Raw genomic sequence first — 21,561 nt, 5'->3', positions numbered from 1 at the left:
TGTGTGTGTGTGTGTGTGCGTGCGTGTGTGTGTGTGTGTGTGTGTGTGTGCATAGGGTGTGTGTATGCACCAGTGTGGCACGTGTCGGAGTGTGGCCGAGGATTAGTGAGGCTCAGGGCCTGTTGCTCCACTTCCATGATTACTACTGCTGTCTACTGCCATATGGGGTGGTGGGGCTGCAGGTGGGGGGGTGGGAGGGGTGGCGGTGCTGGTGGTGGTGAGGGAGGGGGGGGGGGTGCTCTCAAGCTACTGTACCACGCCACACACACACACACACACACTCAACCCCCCCACCCCACCCCCATCCCCGCACCAATAATGTCCTTCTTCCCCACGACACCAGCACACACATGCTCCCCAAACACGTTACACACACACACGTCTTTCATAAGACAGTGCACATGAAACTATGCATGAATGCACATATAACCTTGTTTTAACAAGCTGAGTGTTATAGTGTGTGTGTGTGTGTGTGTGTGTGTGTCATAGCTGGAGCTGTCAGTCTGACTTCCTTTGGGTCTTTCTAGTGTAAATCATAAGATTTCAGGATAATGACTCGGAGTAAGTTTTAGATAAAGATCGGTTTAGGTAGTAGTGGTTCGTAGTCCTCTAAAGTGATGGGAACCTGAGTGAGTGTGTGATGCACCTTCCCAATAAGCCTAAACCTTTTTTCAGTGGTTGATCTCATGTTTGCACATTCAGCTGGATTTAAAAAAAAAAAAAATCATTGTCTAGTTTTGACTTAAAACCTGATAACAATAATACAGATATTTTAGGAATTCATTGTGAATGAGGAATAGTCATCTAGCTATCCGCAAAAGTTGTAAAAAATATATATACATTTTACCAGAATTTGCAATTCAAACCAGTTGAACAGCTATGTTTTATTACAGCATGATGTGAGTTCTTACATGTAGGTACTATGCACATAAATGTTTTGTGCATTTCTGGCATTAAAATAAAACATCTTCACATGTTCTGATAACATTTGGGATGCAACTGAAATTTCTCATCTTAAATTATTCCAAGTGTATCAGTATGAAGGCATGAACAGGTGTTAACATGCTAAAACCCCAGACAGCGGTCAAGGAGGGGGCTAAATGATGACAGTTAACACACACACACACACACACACACACACACACACACACACACACACACACACACACACACACACACACACACAACATACAGACCCCACCTGCTGGTGTCTGCAGTAGATTAGAGTTCTGTCTGCACTGAGAAGACAGCAGGACACACACATGCTCACATCAGGGGGTCTGCAGTCTGTGAAATTGATCAAGATGCTGGCCAGACATTATTTACAGATGAACTCATAGTCAGACTCATCCTTCTGTCACATAACGCTTTGTGCCTGCACTCTGGTGCAGCAGCATCATACACACACACACACACACGCACACACACACACACACACACACACACACACACACACACACACACACACACACACAGCTCCATTTTTTTCTTTCTGAAGAGGCAGAAATTCACATTAACATCCATCAGCTCCAAGAAAAAAAAAACGCCGACTACAAACCATTCTCACAACAATCACGAAAATAATTTACTCATCGGCGTGGGAGCCATGTGTGCCTGTCAGGACATGTTTGACTGTGTTCCTGCTTCTGACTTGAATATTGTTTTTACTCAGAGTGGATATAATCTGAAAGTGTATAACAACATTAAAATAAAGATAACAATTGAATATGTTTGAGGGGTTATTTTATATGGCTAAAATGTGCATAAGTGTGACAATTATGACTTTACATTTTAATTTCTAGAACCATAAATGACATCATTACAGACATTGGAACTGCAATGTAACTTCAATAATAAATATGTGGTGGATAACTGGTAGAAAATTAAAGTAATCAATTGTAAAGTAATGTGTCTTGTCATTGGAGCGGGGTCAGTGTTGATTGTGCACAGAAAGCATAGTTGATAATAAAATATAAAAACAGCAGCAGCTTATATTTGTAATGTGCAGTAGCCTGAATATTAAGTTTAAATTTTACAGCAATTTTTTTTTTGGACATTATTCAACAACATAAAGTCGTGATTAAGGTTTTCCTGCAGTTACACGGGGGTCACAGTCATCTAAACACACAGTGCTGTTCTATATATAACGCTGCTGGTGATATGTACAGTGTATATAAAGTAGTCAAGCCTACTTGTATATAGTTCCTCATTATATAAGCGACCACAGCCTGAGTGTATCTTTAGCTTCGACCCATGACGGACTACTGACAACCCAAATCCTTCTAAATGGGCACACACACACACACACTTATACGTATGCACACACACACACACACACACACACACACACACACACACACACACACACACACACACACACACTAATGGCATGTAATGGCAGTCTTAACAGCGGGAGCATTCACTGTAACCTATACACAGCAAGGGACCTTAATTTCATGTGGCCCATTGTGTCACTGCAGACGTAGAGCACTATGCAGAGACACATGGTCTGGCCTGGACTCACACAGCGTAATCCTCACATCACTTAAATGAGGAGTTAACACACACTGACCTCAATACATGTGCACACACACACACACACACACACACACACACACACACACACACACACACACACACACACACACACACACACACACACACACAAACACACACACCAGCATTTCTATCTATATATAAACTCAGACAGTAGCAGTAGTCTGATAAACATATTAAAAAAATACAAATAACATCAAAAGTAAAAGACATTCTGTTTGAATAGTTGAACTTTTGACTATAAAATCATAAAAAGCAGCAGAACAAGGAGACCCTCAAAAAGCTGCGATTGTCCCAACGCCCCTCCCACACTCCCCCTTCCCCATCTGCCTCTCTCTCTCTCTTCTTCCTGCCCTGTTTTATCATCACGTTCCTCTACTCTTCCTTCCTTCCACCCCATCCGCCTCAACTTTTCCGCCCAGTTTCCTCCAGTTGTAATTTTGACCTCCATCAGTCCCTCGCAGTGAAGCCCACATTCCTTCCTTCTCAGTTGTGTCTCAAAGTCTGCCTGCCTCTCCCTCTCTCTCTCTCTCTCTCACACACACACACACACACACACACACACACACACACACACACACACACACCACTGTGTCCCTCTCTGTCAGCACGTCTCCCTCCCGTCCCATAATGTTCAGTTACCTTATCAATAGTGATCAATTCAGCCACAGAATTGAAGGTCCTGCTCTCTGTTCCACTGCAGTGAGCGCTCAGTTCTCTCCATCCACCCTTCCTCTGTCAATCTGGCCACAAACCCCTCTTTCCTCCCTTTATCCCGAGGTAAGATACTTACTTTTCAGATAAAGCATATTATGATAAATCGGCTGAACTCTGTGCGTGTGTGTGTGTGTGAGTGTGTGACTGTCACACACACACACACACACACACACACACACACACACACACACACACACACACTATAAGCACACAGTGTGCACACAGACATACAAAAATACACAATCGAACAACATGATGTCAGAGGTACTTAACAGCTGGGAAAGTGTGTGTGTGTGGCGGGTTTGTGTGTTTGTAAATAATGTGTGTGTGTGTGTGTGTGTGTGTGTTTTGGGAAGTGATGGTTTCTGATCGGTGTCATGCCAACAAATCACTCAATCATGGAAAGCATGCACATAAATGATCTTCCTTCTTATCATGTTTTTATCATCTGCATCACACACACAAACAAAGGATTGGCATCTAACAACAAATACTGGTTTACCAGGCCTGTCAGGAGGGGAGGATTCTGGGAAAAAATATTCTGTTATTGTTCTGAGAGGACACTGGAAACTAAAGAAATTGCATTTCCTGTGGGAAAAATTTCATTATGATGATTGTTGAGAAGCCGGGACGGAGTTAAACTTCATTTCAATTTCAGTTTGAAATCCTTTTTTTCATTTCTGATTCTCAGATATGCACACATTCACTGACCAAGCAGACGAGGGAGAATTAATGTCTGACTATTTCTCTTTGTTGTTTTTTTACGATAATGGTCTGGAATAAATGAGTTTGCTCTCGGCTTCTTAGTTCATTGAAGGATGTTCACTAATGAAATAGGATGAGAGAAATAGTGGAGCATATGGGCGCACACAGAGGGATGGAAGTTAAGGTCAACAAGGGGAATAAAACAGTTTGGAGAAAATGAAAACTAAATGAAAATACAATGGCGGTGTTTGCCTTTGGGACATGAATGCGTGCTTGTTTCAAAATGGGATGTTTATGAAATACTGTGTGTGAGTGTGTGTCTGAGTGTGTGTGTGTGTGTGTGTAGGAGTATAGATTAGATGTACTAAGCCTCTTATGTGATGGTTGTCCTTAATTTGGTTCTGCTCTGGGTCCTAGTGCGTCCAAACTACCAGCAGTCTGTCATCACGGAGCAATTTCCACACAAACAGCCCAGATAACATTGCTTGTCGTGCAACAATAAAATACACCGGCTTGATAGAGAGCATCAATCATATTTATACGCATGCAAATACACACGATTAAACTTTGCTAAGTAAATTACTTGGAAGAGGAGAAGGATGACTGAAATAAATATATCTGAATAAATGAGACAATCAATTTCCTTAATCCATTGTACAAGGAAATTACCTGTCATATTAAAACCATGTCATGGAGCTGCTGGTACCTTCTTTGATTGTTCTTGTTCAAGATTTACAATCTATATGAGCAAATCACTGTGTTTCTATGAGCAACACTTTTGATTGCTGATTGTATTTGATAAAGTGCAACTACTGAAGGAGTGTAATTTAGAACAATAGTTGAAAAATGGGCCTATTTTAACATCTTTAATTAATCACTTTCATTGTAAGGGATTCAGGAATTACCCATAAGCATCATGTAGGCCTAGTTTCCTTCTTTTCTTTTTTAAATGATAATTTTACAATGTAACATTGTTTTATAGATTAGAAAGCCAGAGGCCTCCTGTATTCATTATTAAGTAAAAATGTCAGTTCCCTTGCTATTTTACTTTGACTTTTTGTTAACAATAAATTAAGTTAATAAGCCACTTGATTAATTCTAACGTATCAGTCCTAACATTAGGCTATCTTATCATTACATGAAAAAAGTCTGCATTTGAAAAAAGTTAAAAGTCCCAAGAGGTGGTATTTTGTTCAGTCGGTCTTCTATTTCAGTCTTTTAATTGGAAAAAAAAACAAAGCACCAAAACGGTGCCATCAATATGGGTGAAAATCTATCATAATTTTGTTTTAAAGTACTGCACTAAAAAAAAATGCAACAGAAGAAGAGTGATGGAAGCAGGTACGTGAAGAAAGCGCGTGCACAGCAGTGTTGCGCGCGCTCTAGGGCATATCTGAGGTCTCACGCGGGTTTTTTTTTTTTTTTTTTTTTTTTTTCTCCTCTCTGTCAGTTGGAGGTCTCGAGACATTCTTGTCTTCAGACTCCCCTCAGTTTGCTCGGCGAGCTGCCCGCAGTTCGTTCTCGTTCAAGCTGTCCGAGCTATCTTACAGCAACAACAAATAAACAAACAAACAAATAAGGCGTACCTGGAAGTGGAGCGTGTGAGGCGTCCGCTGAAGACACAAGGTATCCAAACGTCAGCAGCACGCGCACGCACACGAAGGCCTGCCGAAACGGGCGCACACACAACCTGAGCAGGTGAAGACTTTTTATTCGAGGTTTGGAAACGTTCAAACACGCCGGTAAAAAGTCACCCTGTCGCTCTGTGTGTGTCTTTATATCTCCGCTTTGGCTTTACAGAGCTAGATAAACCCCTTATACAGTTTGGGCTGCAGCTACATGGGTCTGTGCGTGCGTGCGTGTGTGTGTGTGTGTGTGTGTGTGTGTGTGTGTGTGTGTGTGTGGATTTTAAACTATAAGAAATCCGATTCAATTAACAAGCGCAGAGAATCGGCTTTGGACACTGTGAAATTGTCTCGCCGCAGAGGATGGCACACACCGGCCAAACTCCAGCCCGGCGACAAGAGACACTCAGCTCAGCGTCAATACCTGTACACCACGAGTATGACAACATAAACAAACAACGGCAAAACACAAAATGACGAGTTCTGCGATACTGTGTAAAACATTAATACACTTTTCTTTTTTTTTTTTAAACGAATTTACCTCTAATTTCAGTGCAATATTTGAAAACAATTATGAATATAGATACACATATATTTAATAGAAACTAAGTGTCCCTTCCCAGATTAAATGTATTTTTTTGCAAATAGTTGCATTTATCTGTTATTTTATATTTCAAATCAGGCATCTATCGGCCCACCTGTTGCCTGTTTAATTTCTAAAGTATTCTCTAAACATTAAACTATACGTTTGTATCTTTCCCCCTATAATATCAGCTGCTACATAACTATCAAATATCTGAGGTACATGATGAATTTATGGTAATACATTATTAAAGTCTAATAAAAGAACTATTATTAGTAGTATATTATTATTATTATTATTATTATTGTTATTATTATAGACCAGAGTGAATGAATGGATGAATGGGCCGGAGGGAGTATGTTGGGGATCAGAAAGGGATTTAATAGCAGAACAACGCGGTCTTTGTGCTGTTTTAATCCGGCCTGTACCCCCTTCTCCGCCTCGCAGTGGCTCTACCTCTGCCTCCACATTCAAGCCGGGTCGCCCAATTATTTTAGGAGGCCAATTTCGAAAATGGCCCAGAACAAGAAAAGGTCCTTCTTTTGGAAAAGACTGACCATCATGCAACATTCGCTGTAAAAAAAATAAATAAAAATAAATAAATAAATAAAAAAAAGTCAACTTGCCAAGGGCCTTTATGAACCAGAGAACATACTTTCAAGTCTGTTTTTCGTTGTTTGTGTTTTAATCATTGCGCTTTTTCAATCGATCTTTAAATAGGCTGCATATCAACAGGTGTCTGCTGCTGCAAAGAAATTTGCCTAAATGTTAAAAATAATGAAATGTAAGAGACATAAAGTAATCACTGAAACTCCACAAGAAGCACAATTTTGTGTCAAATTATCATCCTAAACGCATCAGGGTCAACATGAATAGACCTGCATGATGAATAATAATGAATATGTAAATGCATGTGGGCGCGTGCGTTTGCTTAAGCCGACCGAGTCAGAGGGAGAGAGAGAGAGAGAGAGAGAGAGAGAGAGAGAGAGAGAGAGAGAGGGAGGGCTCTGGGTGTCTACTTGGGTAAGAAGTTACTTCTAATTAGCCAGTCTCTTCTCGCTCGCCTCACTTGTTCACCCAGCAGATCCACATCCTCTTCTCAGGGACCGCCAGGGGCCCTCTGCACTTTTCAGCACCCATCAGACGACGCACTGCTGCGGACCTGCTCCGTTTTGGCACCTCTCACCTGGCGACGTAGGTGCGCGCTGCAATTACGCACGACTTTCCCGGAGCAACTGCATTATAGCGCAAGTCTTGTTTAGTCAACCGTAATCATTTTTTCATGTGATATTTTCTCTTATAGTCTTGGGTTGATTTGAGTGGTTGTTGTTGTTGTCCTTCTTCGTTGAACACAGGAGTGATAAATTATACACCCAGCCCTTAAATCTGCTGTGGTTTTACGCTTGAAGTGCAAACAGGTGTAAAGGCGCACCGCGTTTACTTCAGAAGTCAGAATCACGAGTGCCCGAGTGCACGGCACTTAGAGGAGCCAACAAAGGTCGTGAAGGAGAAGACAGCAACTGAAAACTCAAAAACAACAACTAAGTGACAAACAACCCAGGGAAAAGAAAAACATCGGGAGGGAGCGACAGGAAAAAAAACGAGAGAGAGAGAAAGAGAGAGAGAGAGAGAGAGAGAGAAAGAGAGACACCCCCTGGAGACTAGTTAGGAGACCCGGCCCCGGTCTGAGAGAAGGAGAGAGAGAGTGAGGGAGTGAGGGAGTGTTTTAAAGCCGGCAGGAGGCATGATGTCCTACATTAAGCAACCCCATTACGCCGTGAACGGGTTAACGCTGTCCGGCCCGGGCATGGATCTGCTCCACTCTGCCGTTGGATATCCCAGTAAGTAGTGGCCTCTGATTTCTAACTACATATTTGTGTTCTATTTAAACGCGTCTTTTTTTATTCTTGTTTCAAATGGGAAAAAAAAAATTCTGAAAGACTGAAACTGAAGGAATTCACAGAAAACCTTGTTGGCTGCGTATTTCATGCGTAAAATCTGTTTAAAAAAGAAATTCACTTGCACGTCATTTCCTAAATTTTTGCTGTAATGCTATACTTAATGAGTGTGAATATAAGCCTCCGATTCTTCAGCTACCAGAACATGTGTTCACTTGACCTATAATAAGTTCAGCGGATTATAGAGTCAAAAAACAATGAAAATGTGTGTGAATAGAAACGCTGCCTGTTCTCACACGTAATTAAACTCCAAGCTGTTGCTCTTATCAGGTAACCTATTTCCAAAAGGACAGTCTTTGTGCTCCTCATATTTTATGACATAATGTTTTTTTTTTTTTCATGAATGAACACTTCCTATATATTGTTTGCATGGACTACATGTTCTGATCAGCATCTGTCATCCTCGAGGAGCGAGCTGAACCGCTGCCGAGGTTTTAAGTGATGATAGAAGGCACGTTACAAAGCTCGGCCTTCTTGCTGCAGATGAAGAAGAATTTGAATCAACGGAAATTTTGAGAGCACTTTTAAGATTTTGAATCCGTCATACGCAGTGACTTTCGTTTCGTCGCTTTGTATATTTCGATTCGAAAAGCCTCACTTTTGAAATGTAAAACCCAAAGACAAATACGAGTTTATTCGATTCAATGAAAAATGCGTCAATCATCGACACGTTGTTGTTCGTCTCAAACACCACATTTGCTAAATTATGACTAGAAATGCCAACAAGGTCCGATTAAAATTCATCTTCTAAAACGTATCAGACTCGATCCCGTATTTTTTGCAAGACATGTTCTGTAGAATAATATCTACAAACACTGACAATGTCGAGCATGAAATGTGGAATCACGAAGGAGAATCAATCTTTTTTTTTTTTTATTCTTTTTTTATCCTGCGAATTCAAAAGATAAATTTGATTGGTTCAAAAATTATCATTGATTTTTTTTCCCATTAAAATACGTTAATAATGTTTTAACATAGAATTAAACTTCTACTATTTCCCATCTATCGCTAAATTTAAACCAACTTGAACAAATGAAATTCACATCTGAATAATCTATAATTAAAACAAGGCAAAGCTCAAAATAATAATACGAATTATTATTATTATTTTTATTTTTCATAGGCACCCCGCGTAAACAGCGTCGGGAACGCACCACCTTCACGCGGGCACAGCTGGACATCCTGGAGGCTCTGTTTGCCAAAACCCGCTACCCAGACATCTTCATGAGGGAGGAGGTGGCCCTCAAGATCAACCTGCCTGAGTCCAGAGTCCAGGTAATACATGAGGGAATGTTATTTTGTTTCATATGGAGTATTTATGGCTGGAACAAAGACGTGTCAAGCAGTCTGTATGTGTGTGCGTGTGTTGTCGTGTCAGACAGTTTTAAACACGTAGAATTAACAGGTTTCCCCATAAAAGCAGCTTTTACAGTTTAACTGTTTATTTAAAAGATAATTAGACACAGATTATTTATTTCTTTGATTAGATAATGAAATGCTGTTATTTAATAATGCCCCTTTGTCAACCCAAAGGTTTGGTTCAAGAACCGTCGTGCCAAGTGCCGCCAGCAACAGCAGCAGAGCACAGGCCAGTCCAAACCCCGGCCCCCTAAAAAGAAGGCGTCCCCCGCTCGTGAGGCCAACACCGAGGCCAGTGCCAACGCCACCAATGGACCCTACAGCCCTCCACCCCCTCCCCCAGGCACCGCCATGACCCCCAGCTCCAGCTCTGCCAGTGCCACGGTGTCTATCTGGAGCCCAGCCTCCATCTCTCCGCTGCCAGACCCCCTGTCCGCCTCCACCACCCCCTGCATGCAGCGCACCACCTCTTACCCCATGACCTACACCCAGGCCCCGGCCTACAGCCAGAGCTACGCAGGCTCCTCCTCCTACTTCACCGGCCTGGACTGTAGCTCCTACCTGTCTCCGATGCACCCGCAGCTCTCGGGCACCGGTGGGGCCCTGAGCCCCATCACAGCCTCCTCAATGGGTGGGCCCCTCAGCCAGTCCCCCGCCTCGCTCTCCTCCCAGGGCTACACAGCCGCCTCACTGGGCTTCGGGGCCGTCGACTGTCTAGACTACAAAGACCAAGCTGCCTGGAAGCTCAATTTCAATGCCGCTGACTGTCTGGACTACAAAGACCAGAACTCATGGAAGTTCCAGGTCTTGTAAATAACAGGAAGTGGGATGTGAGGAGGGAGGCAGGTGAGGGGGGGAGGGGGGGGGGGGGAGTGAGAAATCAAACAAAATCAAAGAAGGGTGAAAAACCCCAGATTACTTTTGGTGCGTTTTTAGAAGAAGGAACTTGGGACACAGATATCTGTTAATCATATCAGTTGAAGAGCTAATCAGCTGAAATAATCTCATCATTTTTGTTGTGTCAGAAAAATACGTGTGGAAGTAAACTCATCTGTAAATGCTTGGCTTGGTGATTGTAACAGACAGATGACAGTATAGAAATCAGCCTGGAAATGAAGGAACGGCCACATATAAGGAGCACAAGGTACAATTTAATTATCTTGCTTAGTGGATCAAAAGGTTGAAACTGCTGTGATTTAAATACACTGAAGTGAACATGCAAAAAAAAAAAAAAAAAAAAAGGAGGCCACTTGTCGTGTGCTGGATACTTTGAGTGATGACTTGGTACTTGTTAACAGAAATTTGCTGGCTTGGGCTCAGACCGGATTTGAAGCACAGCACTTTTTTTTTTTAACTTTAGCTCGCAGCACAACAACAGTCGTTCCTTTAGTAACTGACAAGTGCTCCGCATGACTGACATAGAAAGCCTTGAAACTGACTTCCAAGTGATGACAGCCCAGGTTGATGTTATTCCCCCCTTCTAGACTTTGTCTTGTATTTCCTGTGATGTATTTCTTTTACAAAGTTGCTTTTTTTTTTTTAATCGCTCAGAAAGCTTTGAGACAAACGAGTGAGCTAACCCAAGCAGACACCTGAAGGATGTGTCTTTCCAGGGTGGTGGCCACTAATTCAATAGCACGTGGAAAAACGTATAGCAGACCCAAGCTGATGGTTCCCTGTAGCCTTGTATTGAAACTGACCCTCTGCAGCCGCTGTGGAGGGGGGCGGAGTTAGTCACTCCAGTGACTGCAGTACAAACCTGTTGCCTTTGAGCATGGTTGTATACATTGTTAGTTTTAATAGGATCACTTCCACACAATTGGAGCAACAATGGTCACATTGTGGCCACCTGACCCCCCCGTCCCCCTCCCCCTCGCCCCCCCCCTCCACTTCATCTCGCAATAAAGTCGCAACAGTTCTTGAATTTACGAATGAATAAACTTTTTGTCTGCCAGTGAGGTATTCGATGGGAGAGACGACTGCACCAGAGAGAGGGAAGGGACTGGGCCGCCATGCGGCCCCCCCCTCCCCCCTTTGCACAGAGAGTTTGGTGCCTCTCTCAACTCCAACCTGTGAAGAAGTGATGGGTACCACTTTATGTGTTTAATGTTTCGTTTGATTTCTTTTTGTATTAGACTTAAACAATATTATGTTTCTTTTAAAAATTGTGAATTCGTTGAAGTAAAAATTGTGGTAATTTGTTTTGAAGTTGATATTATTATCAGTATTATGACTATCATCATTAATATTATGTCTTCAGCTGACATGGACGTTGCTAATATACTTTTTTTTGTTGTTGTTTTGTAAATATTAAAACTTGAAAATGCAATCATGTCTGGTATCGGCGGTGTGTTGTTATGCAGGCGCTCCTCCCAACAGACTCTCTTTCTCTCTCTCACTTTCTTAATTTCTAGAAAACTGCCAACTTTTTATTTTTTCTGTTTATATTTTTCTGGTTTCTGCTTCTTCTTCTTTCTTTTTTTTTCAAACTCAGGGGTTTATCCAATAAAAGTAGCAGTAATAGGACACAATGCTATTTATGCTTCTTAATCATTTACTGTACTTTTATCTTTTGCATTATAATCTTCTCTGCTTATTTTTCTGACATGAATTATTTTGTATGTTTCATTTGTCTCCTGTGTTTGACCGGTCTCACCACTACCATGCTAGATAGCTATGATGTTTCTGAGACATTAAACGACTTCATTAAAACTCTGGGGTCTTTGTTTTCTGTGTCATCGGCGTGTTGCACCTGTGACACGTGTCATCTTCCTGTTTCTCCGCCCTTTTGGGGGCAGTAAAAAGGACAAATGGGAATGTCGGACATCTCCCGGAGGAAGATTGGGAATCAGTTTCTGGGAGCGTTCCACTAATCTATACAAGAGGTTCAGTGGGTATAAGGCAGAGATGAGCGGGAGCAGGGCAGAGAGGACAGAAAACAGATTAGAACTAACCATAATACTGAGTCCCTCCGCGCCGCCAGACCTAAACTGAACTACGGGAGACGGGCAGATTATTCTGGATTGATGAATGTTTCTGTGTGCTCCCAGGCCACAGGGTCGCCGTGGTATTAGCTCATGTGTATTGAGATGTTGAAACAGGGCTGTGGGGCTTGTATCCCAATGACACAATGCACCTATGGGAAGAAGATGTTTAAGCTGTATTACAATAATGCTGAAAGGTTTGTGCCTGCTGGTTTTAAATCTACAAGGAAAGCGCAACAAACTGATCTGGTCACAACTAAACTGAGGTGATTGGTCTGTCCTTCAGAGTCGCTGGACAAACCTTGAAGTCTGGAGCAGGGTTTCCAGACTGTAATAGTCTGAAGCTGTGAGCAATAGTCAGGCTGAACCAGTCTCAGTGTTGATCCATCACTACAACAATTATCCTTCCTGGACTGAATTAACCAATTGGCACTGACCAGCATATACTACGCGTTTTGCACCTAAACTCTTCCACCGCCGACATTATTGGAACTATTTCAAGGTCACTGATTGGTCCGCCTTTCAGAACGGCTGAGCAAATGTTAATGCTAACAAGGTTTCCAGACTTTAATCAGTGAAGAAGGAAGCATTGACATTATACCAGCTAAGCATCAACATCAAGCATTGTCATTGTGAACATGTTAACATGCTGATATGAGCTGTCACGTCAAAGCACCCTGGACTAACTACAGTCTCACAGTTTTGCTCTAACTTATTCTTTTTGTCAGTTCTTTATGCTCGGAATAGTGGATCAGTTTGTGATGATATTTCAAACTCAGATCAATAAAGCATTTTGCACATTTGAGTTGATATCGTAACCCGCATATCTAGTTTAAGGTTGCTGTTTCACTTGGCTACATTCTTCACTCTGAAAACTACACAAAGTTTACAGTACTGTGACCGTATAGTGAAACACAATCAGATGGATATTTGAATATTAACACTTAACTTTATGAGGCAAAACCTGTGTTTTTATTTTTTTACCTGCCTGGTTGTTACACTTCATTCCTCAGGCTGCCGGTAACAGTGGGGCCTGTGACTGGGATTTAGTCTGAGAACACCCAGCTGCATGGCTTCAGCCGCATGGTGACACAGCATAACCCTGGCTAGCCCAAAAGCTCATTAACAAAGTGCAGTAGACTACAGTCACTAACAGGCTTTAATGGGTGTTCATATACCACGTGTGACATACACACAACTACACCCTGATAGATAGATAGATAGATAGATAGATAGATAGATAGATAGATAGATAGATAGATAGATAGATAGATAGATAGACAGACAGACAGACAGACAGACAGACAGACAGACAGACAGACAGACAGACAGACAGATAGATAGATAGATAGATAGATAGATAGATAGATAGATAGATAGATAGATAGATAGATAGATAGATGGGCCCCCTCCTGTGCTCTGCAGGCAGTGTGCTCCTGTAATCCCCCAGCAGCAGCATATGGACTGTGAAGCACAGAGACACAGACACAGATACACTCAGGACTTAGAAATATGATTCATTTCTTTCCCCTCTCTAATCTCCTCCAAACAAGCTGGTGGCCGGCCTGCTCTGGAGGCACACTGTAATCATGCCCCAGGCTGCTGCTGCCAGAGCGGACCGGCCTCCCCATCATCCCTCCCCTCATCCCTTCCTCCCTTCTTCCACCCTCCCTCCCTCCCTCCCTCTCCACCTCCCTCTCTACCTCCCTCCCGACCTCCCTCCCGCCTGCCCGCAGTCCAATTTCCTCTTAATCGATTCCTAATCCCAACGCCGCCAAGCATACACGCGCCGTGCACGCGCCCAAACGCACACACAGACACAAACACACACACATACAGACACACTCACATATATGTACAGACATGGGCATGTTCACAATCATCATGAAGACAGACTTCTTAACACACATGCGAATAAATTAAAGTCATCAATAGTCACATATACGCACAAAAAAAAGCCACAATTTCAACGTTAACTGCACAGACTCACACACACACACGTTACACAAACTCACAAACACATTGTTTTCCTGCTCTTGCCGGAATAAAATAAAATGAAAGAGAAATCCTCATGACGCATAGTTTCAGAGAGATGAGCGGGGATCATTTCAAAGCAGAGGAGGACAATTTTGTACGGCTAAGTGGGAACAAGACAGTCAGACCAGGTTCGAACAGGAGATGAAAATACAATATAAGCCTGAGTTTGTTTACGTAGGATTCCACTCATGTAGTATGAGACCTTAACAGTCGGTCTACGATGGTGCTTCCCAGTAACAGCTGCTCACCAATGATGCAACGAAAGCGGTCTTTTAGATATACAGTTCACCATACACACTGCCCTCGTGGTTTTTACTGTGCAGTGTTTACAATGTTTTAGTATTTTGTTTTACAGGTGTAAGGCCAGAAGCTATCATTATATGCTATATATATTTATCACGCTAACCGTGTTAAACACACATCAGTCCACCTGAGGATACTGTGTCACTGTCACGCTTCACTTGCCGTGAAGAGTACAAGTAATCTATATATGGCCAGGGTCGAGTAAACAGGTCCAACCGACCGTCACTTCATCCACTGGTTTGTGATCTGCTGTTTTGGAGCCTCGCGTCTCAAGAGCATCTTAGTTTTTTGGAGCCAGAAGTGACCATATTTGGACCTCTCTTTGAGGCTTAATATCTCATTTATGATTAAATCAAATTGAGAAGGACCACAAGAACACTGACCAGAAAGAGTGAATTTTGCTAATGACACCACTATGTAGAATCAGTAAAAAATTACTGATTTAATATTTTATCAGAGTAGTTCAATGGGAGTCAGTGGAGCCACAGGGTTTTTGGAGCCAGCCACTAGGTGGTATTCCACTTTAAGGCATTTCTGCATTGGTTTAAGATTTCAGATAACAACCATTTTCGTATACAATCTGTGGGTCCAAGTGGAAAGAAGGTCGGGAGTGATTGGATGGAATAAACACGTGACTTTCACCCAGGAGACCAGACTCTAGTCCACGAGAGACAAAAGTCAAGCCAAAAGTAATTTACCTAATGTCATGATGGTACTTACATAAAACGTACTTTGTAGTGATACTGGATTGCTTTCTCAGCAACAATGATTTACCGACTATGTGATCATAAATATAGGTGAAATCCCTTTACTACTAAAATATGAAAAGCACAGCATAACAATGCTTCGCTTAAGTATTCATCTGCAGTGAATCATTACTGTAGCATCAGATGTCTTTTATCAACCCTCAACAGTGAACACAGTAAAGCCAGTCAAATCAAACCTGTTTTGAAAATCACTCAAACGCTCATCATGTTGCTCATACATAAAAGACGATGTTACAATTTGCATTGTTCATAAAAAATAAGATTTGTAATTGTGCATTAATGCTGCTGAATCCAGTGTAAGTAGGTGTGAGTGATCTGCTGCTCGTCGGGGTAACAGGATCAGTATTACACTATGAATGGATCAACCAGCCACTGTCAACCTCAGCATACACTTCTGCTAAGGGCTTTACTGCAGATTACAACTTAACACCTAGTTAATATCACTAATAGTAAAAGTCAGAGTTTAGAGCCACAGATTAATGATATGTTAGACCGAAACAGTTGTCTGGATTATAAGAGCTCTTGGCGTTCAGTGTTTGAACATGAATTGTGATCAGAATCGCTGAAGGCAACAGGTGGTGATGCTCTAATGTCTGTGCATCGGTTTATTACTCATGACCACTTCCTTTTGGATGCCTGTGCTAGTTTTTCTTGTGTCTTCGGGGTCAATGCCTTGCTCAAAGGCAGCTATCATAAACATCAGTCGTGAAGGAGGCAGTTTAAACTGTCAGGAAATCTTTTTACCCTTCTTTGAACGTCCCGTCAGTGGTTTTATTATCTTTTTTATGATATATGTACCTCTCCTGCCTCTGTATCCTGTCCCTCACATGTTCTCTCCGTTGTGCCACCTTCCCTCATCTGCCCCTTCCTCCATGCCACCTCTCCAGTGTGCCCCCTCGTTCCCTCCGCTCCACCTCTCCTTGCAGTTTGTTATTCTTGCTGATCTAATTTAGAGAATGTCCCCAATCCTCTTAGTGTCCTGCTCCCTCAGCGCAACACTAAGTGAATTAGACGGGATTACTGTCTCCCTCTTCCTCCTCTTCCTCCTCCTTCCCGTCCTCCTCTTGCTCCTCATCCTCACCGTCTCTCTATCCTCATCATCTCTCCGCTTGTATGTCCATCTTTCTCTGGACATTTCTCTTTTCATCGGCAGGATTAAAGCCTTCTCCCTCTCCAGATGACAAATTGGTTCCAATGTCCTGTCCCCCCCCCAGTGACAGATGCTCTCGCAGTCCCAATGCATCATGGGACACAAAGTATCGTTAATTAAACTTTGACCTTTTACAAATATAAAGAGGAAAAAATAACCTGACATAACACTGATGAAGTCCACCAAACATCAGCATGTACAAACAAGCAGAGAGAGGAAATTTTAAGGAGACCACTGCAGGAATATGGATGCTGCTAAAGTTTCCCATCTGATTGCTTTTCTTTCCTTTCTACTCTCACAAAAGATCTCAGAAGTGACTTTACACTAAAATCAGCAATGGTAGCACCACGTTTCCTCGCTTGTGTGTCTGTTGCTGCGTCAGCGTCGTTTGACAGAACCACGGATCCAGATCCAGTTTCATGCCACTGCGATGTCGTCTAATCTGTAGTCTGGCTCTCACAGGTTCACCCTGATCTCTGCTCTACAAGTGTCGGGTCAATTTATGTCCATTGGACCAGGACAACAACACTGGGATACAATTTGATAATGTCACACACTTGACCATTTCCTTTCCTTTCCTTTCCTTTCCTTTCCTTTCTTTTCTTTTCTTTTCTTTTCTTTTCTTTTGAACCAACCACAAAAGTACTGTTTTTAGTTTCATAATATCATACTTTCTGTTATCTCAATGCCTTCTTAAACTGTATACATGCTTATTTCTATTTTTGTTGTATGATGTTTAATTACAGGTGATTTTTCAGCTGTGTTTTGAGTTTTTAAACCTCCAGAAAGAGTAAGGATATATAAATTACATTTGTATAATACATACATATACATATATAAATATATATTAAAAGACAGGAATACTTGTAAATGTGCCTCAACTGGTAGCAGAGTATCAGTTGCTGCCTCTGCCTTACATTAATCAACTGGTTGAAATGTTTTTGTTTCCTTGAATCTCAAAGTGAAAACCACGATAGGTAAAAAATGTTCCTCACATTTAGCGTTTATTGTAGTTTGAGTTTCTGTTGATATGTCGGACTATTGTGGCAGCAGTAAGGAAAAAAAATAAGAGGAGTAGTTCATTTGCATTGGAACAAAGTGGAAATGTCAACAATAAGGTCAAAATTTTGTATGTCTGGCAAAAATATAAAACGTTTGACTTCATTCTCAAAATAAATATAATTTATTCTGCAAAAAAAAAAGTCTATTTCTTTTTTTTCACTTATCAGGGCCCCAATACGCCGTCGTAACACTGAAGTCATCTATTGGAGTGATTTTACTTTAGGTAGGTTTTGGCAAATGACTCTTAGTAGGCTGCTGCATGACACTTACCACCTGTTACAAATAATTGCATCAAATGCATGTATGTAAGTATGTGGAGTTATCCAAACTGCAATCAGACTAATATCAACTTGCATGGCCTTTAGATATTCTTGAAAGCTGTGGGTATAAAGTGTTACAATATTTGATCACATACTGAACTTGTGTTCCCAACCAACAGCGAATGAGAGTCATCCAAATTTACAACACAATATAAAACTAGTTTAGTCTTTCTCTTTCTTTTAGTGTGGTCATTAAATTAAACTGTTTCCATTTTGATCTCCCATCATACAATACGTAAACATGCCGAGCCCTCAATTTGTGGTAATGTTTTCAAAGACAAAAGCTAAACTGCCATATTGAGTATTTCAGTCCTGTTTTCTTCTGTGTAGCTGTGGCAGATTACAGTGCAACCTGTGAGTTGGTGACCTTTGACCCCGTCACTCCACCACATTTATGCTGTTTTATTTATCTGACTCAATACATCTTTCATCGTCTGTAAAATTTGACTGAAGGTTTTATGCTTGCGAAACCACTTTGTCAGAAGGCTGCATTAGAGTCACACATGACACCACGGGACCTTTGAATTGTTCAATCCTGCTTTTAGTGAAAAGCCCCTGCATATCTTCATCCTTCCTCCTCTCTCTTTGTCTCAATCTCTCACCATCTCTCTTTCTTCTCTCCCTTCCACTCTTCATCTGTGGGCCATCTGACCCCCCCCACCACCCACCACCACCCATTTCTCCTCCTTCACTTTCAGTAATTCCAGCATTGCCTCTTTCTCTCTCGCTCGCTGCCATAGCTCGCCCTAATCCAGCTCTGACCTCAATCCCGTGATGTAACGGATCATGTGATGCAGGGGAGAAAGGGAGAGAGAAATAGAAAAGAGAAGGGAGAGAGAGGGAGAGACAAGCAGGGGACGTAAAGTGGGGAAACATGGCCTAATCCCCCGATGCAGGAGCCACAGACCAATCACACACTGATGGGGTGGAGTGGGGGTCAGGGGTGCCTCCATTAAGTTACAAAATATTAGTCAGACACACACGTACAAGCACGCAAACACAACCACACACACGCCCCTTCTGGAAACAACAAGTCAACATGTTTGTTTCATCTCTCTGACTCACTGGCTATTTACATGCTGGTTTGTCTGCCAAAAACACATCAACAATCAGTCTGTTTGTGACTGACAGGCAGCCTCACACTCGTACAAATATTTACGTGACTCCATCAATACATATATATATATACATTTTTATACAGTTTGTTCTGAAGAAACATAATCTGTGTACCAAACCCTGGGCATCAAGCCTAACGATTATTCTACATGTGTTTGTATTATGATTTAAAGATGTATAACACAGTAGACAAAGCAGACTCAATTTTCAAAAATATAAATCTGACAAAAGTAAAAATGATTGAAGCCCATTTCCTCTACTTCAAACAAATCACTGCCTATTTTCCTTTATTATGTCCTCCATTGCAGAAAAAACACGAGTTTCCAATGTTTTCCACATGTATGATCACATGTATGACACATGTTAAAACACAATATAACAAGGGAACATATGTGGGAAGGTTTTTACATGTGAATCTACATGTGCTTCACACATTACACAATGAAAATGTTCCAAAACCCCATGTTTCCTTTGGGAAAAATATAAGTTTCACATGTGTATGTGGTCACGTGATCGCATGAGTTTTTGCACATGTGAAATTCATGTAAGGGATGATTTAACATATCTAAATAAAGAACACTAAGACAGACACACACTAAGACGATGGATTTTGTTCTAAAAATAGACAAACAGAAACAGAAAAGCATGAATTTTCTACAGTCTTTCACACTCTGGCTTGAAAGCATTTTCATACTTTCTTAAAGGAACAGTATACTTTTTATATGAATGTTGAACCACAGTTTAAAACATGTACTGTATGTCAAACACACTCCTTGAAGATAATCATTCATCTTCACTCAAATATTATATTTGTCACTTTAAATCCTTGCAAGCGATGCATTTCCCTGCATCAATGTCTTTTCTACCGGGTATCTTTGAAGACTCACCATTTCATGTGTCGTTGTCGTATTTCATTTGGTTCACAGTTTTATTAACAAGCTGTAAAAGTGGACAGGAAATAAGAAGAGAGACAAGTGGGGACATGCAGGAAAGGTTCTCGGTCGGATTTGAGCTGAGGATGTTGCATTTCATTGTCAGCACCTCAAGCCACAGTCCACCTTGCAGTGTGCCTCTTTACCTGCGTGTTTGCCAGTACCGTGGTGTAATGCCACAACAGTGGCATTGGAGGGCGCTGTAGAGAGGCAGAGACTGATGCCTGTTCTCCTCTCCCTCCCCTCTTGCTTTCTGCTAACAGTGTGACTGGAGAAGCACATGGCCTGAGAGATGCATGCCAGCTCACGCACGCACACACACACACACACGATGAAATGCATTCATTAAGTCCAGTCTTGCTGTCACAAGCAGATTTTAAGCCCCTTTCCACAGAAAAGTGTGTTTTGTTTATTGTTATTTAACTTGTGTGTTTGAGTTTCACTGTGCAGCCTGTTCATCAAACTCGTCTGCTGAAGAAAGAGTATTGTGACATCACAACTAGCTTGGAAAATTATGGTTCAATATGCGCCTGATAGCGGACCTTTCACTGAAACACGAGACATTTCGTGTCTGGCAGTTAAACGTTAGAAATGGAAAACATTTGCATGTTTGTAACTTCTGGATTATTTTAATTTAGGGAGGAAGGGCTGACAAATGCCATTACCCTCATGTCAGTGTATTGTAGGAGTCTGATTACGCTCGCTGCACGGACAGCTGCGGACACCGTAGTCACGTAATAGTTCTGTTTAGACTACATTCAGGAGTCCGGTTGAAGGTGGTGCGCCACATATGCAGTAGATTGGCGTCTACAGGAGGACGTCTTCCCAAAGTCATAGAAATTCCCCTCCACAAACTGTTTCACATTTGTTTGTCTTCATATTATTTTAAAGACTAATTGTAGAGCTGTTGGTACTGACACCTCTTCACACTGCGGCCTGCCGGCACTTTGGTTTTACCAGCCCACGTTCATTTGGTACTCTTGTAGCGTAGCGTGGTGGTCACAACAAATTGGAGGTACGCGGATGTCTGCACAGAACATATGTGCATACTCTCCGATGACCAAATTCACATCATGCCAACCCATAGAGGACCTTCGAGTACTCTTTGAAATTGATTCTGTGCAGAGAGATGATGAACCAAATGTCCTCATCAAACAAAAACAGTTTCTATTTATAGTCACCATGTTTTGTGTCAACACAGACAGCATCTCTCTTTATAACAAGGAAGGACACTGCGCTGACAGATACTTAATAATTACGTGCTTTTAAGTGCTGTTGAATGATAATCTTGTATCTCCACAAACACCAGCCATTTGAATGTTTTAACCGCAGTTTGTTTATTTGGCCTTTTTTTTTTTGCATAAGGTTTTCAGTAAAAGCTTCATCA

The 21,561-nt window shown here is 41.7% G+C and overlaps 1 protein-coding gene across 1 annotated transcript; it reads left to right on the top strand.

Moving 5' to 3' along the window:
* The first annotated feature begins 7,930 nt into the window (after positions 1 to 7,930).
* Positions 7,931 to 10,316, top strand: LOC138196883 (homeobox protein otx5-like). The gene is made up of 3 exons (XM_069147275.1): positions 7,931 to 8,027; positions 9,268 to 9,419; positions 9,678 to 10,316. Exons 1-3 carry the CDS (start codon positions 7,931 to 7,933, stop codon positions 10,314 to 10,316), a joined length of 888 nt encoding a protein of 295 aa, XP_069003376.1.
* Positions 10,317 to 21,561: the final 11,245 nt, after the last annotated feature.

The sequence above is a fragment of the Embiotoca jacksoni genome, unplaced genomic scaffold (genome assembly GCF_022577435.1).
Source record: "Embiotoca jacksoni isolate LCO1_2020_lvr unplaced genomic scaffold, fEmbJac1.0.p SCAF_14, whole genome shotgun sequence".
In the NCBI taxonomy this organism is placed as follows: domain Eukaryota; kingdom Metazoa; phylum Chordata; class Actinopteri; family Embiotocidae; genus Embiotoca; species Embiotoca jacksoni.
The sequence above is the reverse complement of the archived record's forward strand: the minus strand, read 5'-3'. Positions and strand labels throughout refer to the sequence as shown.

Excerpts from the sequence above, each read along its gene's own strand:
- LOC138196883 (XM_069147275.1), top strand. The coding sequence starts at position 7,931 with ATGATGTCCTACATTAAGCAACCCCATTACGCCGTGAACGGGTTAACG. Across the intron at positions 8,028-9,267 it reads CTCTGCCGTTGGATATCCCA|GCACCCCGCGTAAACAGCGT; the intron begins GTAAGTAGTGGC and ends TATTTTTCATAG. Across the intron at positions 9,420-9,677 it reads TGCCTGAGTCCAGAGTCCAG|GTTTGGTTCAAGAACCGTCG; the intron begins GTAATACATGAG and ends GTCAACCCAAAG.